Raw genomic sequence first — 6,000 nt, forward strand, 5'->3', positions numbered from 1 at the left:
CGTATAAAACTACAGGAAGTGTTATCCAAATATTTACAAGTTTTTACCAAACGATTAGGTGTTATCAACACGTATGTGTACAAGATTGAAGTTAAGCCTCACAAGATCTTCTACCATAAGACATATAACGTACCGTTATCTCAACGACCTGCTGTGTGGCAAGAATTAAAACAAATGTTAGACTGGAAGGTCATTGAACCATCCACCTCACCTTACTGTAGTCCTCTACTTGTTGTCAAAAAATCAAATGGAAGCATTAGGTTAGTGTTAGACGCACGAGCTATTAATGAAATAATTTTACCGGTTCACACAAAACCTGAAAATTTAGAAGAGCAATTACAGAAATTTCTAGATGCAAAATATTTTTCCACAATAGATCTCGCTAATTCGTTTTGGCAGGTGGGTATCACTCCTGATTCTCGGAAATATACTGCATTTATGTTCGGGGGGCGAACCTATCAGTTTTGTGTTCTACCCTTCGGACTGAATGTCAGCTCTGGGGTATTCATTACAGCCCTGGATACCGCGCTTGGCGACGATTTAGTTGAGACAGTCACACACTATGTAGATGATATACTGATAGCTACACAATCCTGGAAAGAACACGTTGACACACTTCAAAGAATTTTAGAAAAATTTGCACAAGCTGGAGTCACAGCCAATCTTAGAAAGTCAAAGTTTGGTTGCAGTGAGATAAAGTATTTAGGACATATCATTAATTCACAGGGCATACGTCCGGATCCCAGTAAATTAGATGCTATCAGAAACTTTCCTAGCCCTCTAACTAAAAAGCAGTTAAAATCATTCCTTGGGCTATGTTCATTTTTCAGACGTTTTTTGCCACAACCACTTTTGAACAGTAAACATCTGCTAAATCTACTCAGAAAGAATCAAGTTTGGATCTGGTCGGAACGGTGCCAGAATGACTTTAATACAATTAAACATGCTTTAGTGAATGCTAACATATTGAGCCATCCAGATTTCAATTTAGATTTTTGTATGACTTGTGACGCTTCACGTACTGGCTTGGGCTGTTGCTTATTTCAAGTTATAAAGAATAAAGAGGAGGAACAGATAAGAATTATTGGGTTTGCGAGTCGCACTCTAACTGAATGTGAGCGTTCATACTCCACTACTGAGTTAGAAACACTTTCCATAGTATGGGCATTCAAGAAATTCAATTATTATTTATTTGGAAAACATACAGTAATTTACACCGATCACCAGGCCCTGACATTTTTGTTAACTTGTAAACTTGTACATCCTAGACTATCACGATGGGCAGTTACACTTCAGAACTACTCTTTTGAAATTAAGTACATAAGAGGTAAGGACAACACCATTGCAGACACTTTGTCTAGACTTCCACAAGGTATGAATGATACCAACAGTGACTTAGAAAATATAAATGACTACAGGATTCTCTTAATGCAAGACAAGCAGTATCACCAATATTATATTGATATGTGCAGAAACATGGCTGAATTACAAAAATCTGATCCTCTCTGGTATAAAATAATAACATTACTGGTAGAAAAACACAATCATCCTTTGACTAAGTATTACAAGTTACACAATGATGTGCTATTTTACCGCCGACATCCAAATGCTACTAACTGGTGTGTATGCATTCCCAAAGAGTCTGAACGTAATTTAATTTGGCACACACACTTAGTTTGGGGTCATTATGGGACAAAAAAGTGTTTAGCGAAGCTCAGTACATACTGTTATTTTAGCAATATGAGAAGAAAAATTTACAGGGAACTGAAAACATGTGTCATATGTCAAAAATCAAAACCCCAGAATTTATCCACAAAAACAGATTTACATTCTATTTTACCTAGTAAACCCCTGGAAATTCTGTGTACTGACATCAGTGGACCGCATCCAGCAAGCTCTGGAGGCGTCAAATATATCTTAGCTTTTTACGATATATTTTCTAAACATGTTAAACTTTATGCTTTAAAATCCGCCACTGCAAGTGCTATAATACGAAGATTCTCAAGTGATTACCTGACGCACGTGGGAAAACCTAAAGCAATTCTATCAGATAATGCAGCATACTATTCTGGGTACAAATGGAGAAATTTCTTGAAGGACAATAGCATTAAAAGTATATTTATTTCGAGGTTTAGTCCACAATGTAACGCGACTGAGAGACTTTTCCGAGAATTAAATCGTTTCATGAGGACCTATATTTCATCAAAACATACTAATTGGGTGTCCTACCTAAGTCTTTTCGAAGACGTACACAATAACTTAAATATTTACGATACAAATTACACACCTAACGAGATCATGTTCATTTGCAAACAGAACGATCAGTGGACAGAACCATTACCTAAGTTGTCAGACAAGGAAATCACACCTGAACAGAAAATAAAAGAAGTATTGACTACATTGACACATCACGCACAAATACGAAACAAACATCACAGAAACATAATAAAAAGAAAACAAAAATTCGAGGTAGGGATGCTTGTACTACTTCGTACTCATCATAAATCTGTTGCACTCAAACGACGCAACGCTAAGTGGCGTCTGCTATATGAAGGACCTTATATAATTGTTAACATACCGCACCCTGGTGCGTATCTGTTACAACATCGTAGAACTAACAAAATTATTGGGCTATACGCACACCGAGATCTTAGAGCATTTCATGCTGAATAATGTCAAAGTCATACCCATCAAAATATTGCTAAGCAACTCGAAAAACTCTGTTGCTACAACACAGATAATAAGTAGTATAGAAATTTTCATTTCAGCGTTCCAGAGTCGCAGTTGAAGACAGAAGAACTTTTCTTTCAACGCCGCGGCTCCACCGAGAAGACTGAATATTAAAGTAAAATTTATGATTACGTAGCAGTGAATGACATGTTAATTTTTCACGGAACATTTGTTATTGTAGGTACCACTGACTTGGTATAACACCTGACGAACTGACAGACGTCATCTGTGAAGCGATCTTTTACTTTGAGAAATAGATTAGACGCACATCTCTCAACACGAAAAGCATCTATCAGTAGTCAAGGCCACACAGACACTCTACACACACGCACAAAACGCGAGGAATCGAACATTTTCTCTCTCTTACTATTTTGAATATTTATTGAGTAGTGAAAACGCCTGGTCTTGCCTACTGATGTAATGAATGTTGTGTCTAACCTATCTTAATTTCAGATGACATCACAAAAAACATCGATAATATCCCAGCAAAACCGCTAAAGAGGATGTAAATATCTGCAATTCATGTAATCAAATGTGACACAATGTAATAATCTATAGCGATGTAAAGATGATGTAAACATGTTTATGTGCAACTGTATTATGTTTATACTAAGAAAATATGTGACGTGTGTATGTATAATTACTTTTTTTTTTTAACTGATGTATCATGTAAAAATTTGAACAAAACGAGTGCCAAAAAGACATTGCATAGTGAACCTCTGTTCACGGACATTAACGAACATTACTAACTCTGCAACTACGCAGAAACCTATGTGAAGGAAACGGTTAATGCCATTCATTATGCATCGTACCTATGTAAACGCGATGAACGATTTCCTTGATTAATAACTACGAACATTTAGGTGAGCTATATTCAGCAAAAAACTGAAAATGCGAAGTGAATAATTCGTGCATCGTCTAGTGACATTACTACAGTACCCAACTTCAAGATGTTAACTGGATTAAATGGACACAAAGTGCCTGTCCAGAAAACAACACGACGGGTGGAAGAATTTTGGTTGGAACTTCAGGGAATGAAATGTTCTCGAAATGTGACGGACACGCTTACCTGGACTGTCCAAGGATCGACGCCGGCTATGTGCCGTCCGAGGTTCTGCAACCAAGCTTCCACGGAATGTAAAAAACGAACTGCACGTGGACCAATTACTCGACGGGTCACGTCTGATCTGTAATAAGCAATGCTTTTACTCACTACGAACTGCATCACAACGACTATAATGGAAATAGGAAATGGACACGCTTATGTATTAATCACGTTGTTATACAACGATGTTACTGTGATCAAAAAACTTTACCACGACGATACTAACCTGTAAAAAATTATTGTGCAGCAGATGAATACGAACTGTAATAACGACACGATGTGTATAGGTCAACGCACATGAAAAATACGGACATTTTTCTTTGAAGTATTTCAAAACAATACTATGTAACTAAGAACATTCAACAATCTAAGTTGCATTGTGTTATAACGAATATTGTAAATTTAAAACTAAGTTACCTGTCATAGAATGTAGTCTTCATATGTAATCTTGGTTGAATATTTTCTTTGTGCAACGACTGAGAAACGTGCGCACACGAACAATATGAACTGCAATACTGTGCCGCGTGATCTAACTGTACGACATAACGGCAGTCACACAGACGCTTCTGCGCATGCGCGCACTCTATCTGCCAACATAAGAACTTTTACGGCGCACCCGCGTCATTCAAAGTTGTATATAATGTGTATAATGTAGGTCATGTAAATAGTTGTAGATAACTTAGATTTTCTTGTGCCTTTAGGTGAATTGCTCGCCTGCAGGTGTGTCCTTTCGCCTCGCAATTCAGGGGGCAATATAAAGGCACATTTGCATGCCGAGCGTGAGTTTCCTCGGAAACGTGAGATATTAATTAAATAAATAATCAGTGACAAATAAATAAAGCCTATGGCACACAACTGCAGCGCTGTGTCGCTGATAAAACAAAAGCACAATTACGTTACTCGTATGTTTGATTAAGAAAAGAGAGCTCTGGTTGAAGTGGTGCGAGAAGCATGTATTTTAGTTTATTGTCTGGCACACCGCCATATTTCATGTTATAGAAAATTACTGCGAGTTGCAACCATACTAGGCACTCGATTCTGAAAAGAATTTATATTTATAAAAGTAAGTAGGATTATGAACTGTAGGCTTATTCATTGAATATATCTGATTTAACTAACTGTGTAATTTTTTTGTTTAGTAGACAATCACCTCTGTACGACGTTTTGGCATGGCTGGCAAATTATTGTAATATTGAGATTTAGATTATGAGTCCGCACCTACCGCAGCAGTCTTTGGAAACGATTTAATTACGAAGTCCGATTATTTCAGTTTTATTTCACGGTCAACTACGAGTAACATTGCCTTTACGAAAAAGCCATTGTCAAGCGTCTGATACCAAATAATTAAAACCTGACGACTCATAGGAGAGACAATCATACAGATAAAATAATTAATATTTTATTTTATTTTATTTTATTAATTTTATAAGGTCAAAGTGGCCAATTACTATCGATCATGGCTGGCCATAAGTACTCCACAGTGATACGAAAAAGCGGTAGCAGTATGCTTAGAAATATATGTATTTGTCTATGTCTTTGTTTATATCCGGTATATACTATTCACGAAGAAATTTATTAAATGCCGGCCGAAGTGGCCGTGCGGTTCTGGGCGCTGCAGTCCGGAACCGCGAGACCGCTACGGTCGCAGGTTCGAATCCTGCCTCGGGCATGGATGTGTGTGATGTCCTTAGGTTAGTTAGGTTTAACTAGTTCTCAGTTCTAGGGGACTAATGACCTAAGCAGTTGAGTCCCATAGTGCTCAGAGGCATTTGAAATTTATTAAATATTTACTGTGTTTTAGAAAGCACAGAGACATTAGGCTACTAGCCTACCTTTTGTTCCATTCCTTTGATACATATTTATTTATTTTGTTTATGTGTCTAATAATGTGTGTTAGAGCGTGTTTATGGTCCAACAATAGGAATATTTATTTAATTTCAAGTTGTTTAAATGTAAATCCAGCATTTCGTATGTGTTTAAATATGTTTGTGAGTGTACGTTGGTGGTGGTGGTGGTTAGTGTTTAACGTCCCGTCGACAACGAGGTCATTAGAGACGGAGCTCATGCTCGGGTTAGGGAAGGATTGGGAAGGAAATCGGCCGTGCCCTTTCAAAGGAACCTTCCCGGCATTTGCCTGAAGCGATTTAGGGAAATCACGGAAAACC

General features: G+C 37.5%; 1 protein-coding gene across 1 annotated transcript in view; it reads right to left on the reverse strand.

Moving 5' to 3' along the window:
* LOC126481287 (tubulin alpha chain-like) overlaps nt 1-4,292 on the reverse strand; it is a 284,780-nt gene extending 280,488 nt beyond the window's left edge. Inside the window, exons 1-2 of the mRNA XM_050104926.1 lie at nt 4,253-4,292; nt 3,800-3,917 (exon numbers count right to left, since the gene is read on the reverse strand). Coding sequence (XP_049960883.1) covers nt 3,800-3,917; nt 4,253-4,275 — 141 coding nt within the window. The 5' untranslated portion in view covers nt 4,276-4,292. The remainder of the gene's footprint in view (nt 1-3,799; nt 3,918-4,252) is intronic.
* Nucleotides 4,293-6,000: the final 1,708 nt, after the last annotated feature.

The sequence above is a fragment of the Schistocerca serialis genome, chromosome 5, assembly GCF_023864345.2.
Source record: "Schistocerca serialis cubense isolate TAMUIC-IGC-003099 chromosome 5, iqSchSeri2.2, whole genome shotgun sequence".
Classification (NCBI taxonomy): domain Eukaryota; kingdom Metazoa; phylum Arthropoda; class Insecta; order Orthoptera; family Acrididae; genus Schistocerca; species Schistocerca serialis.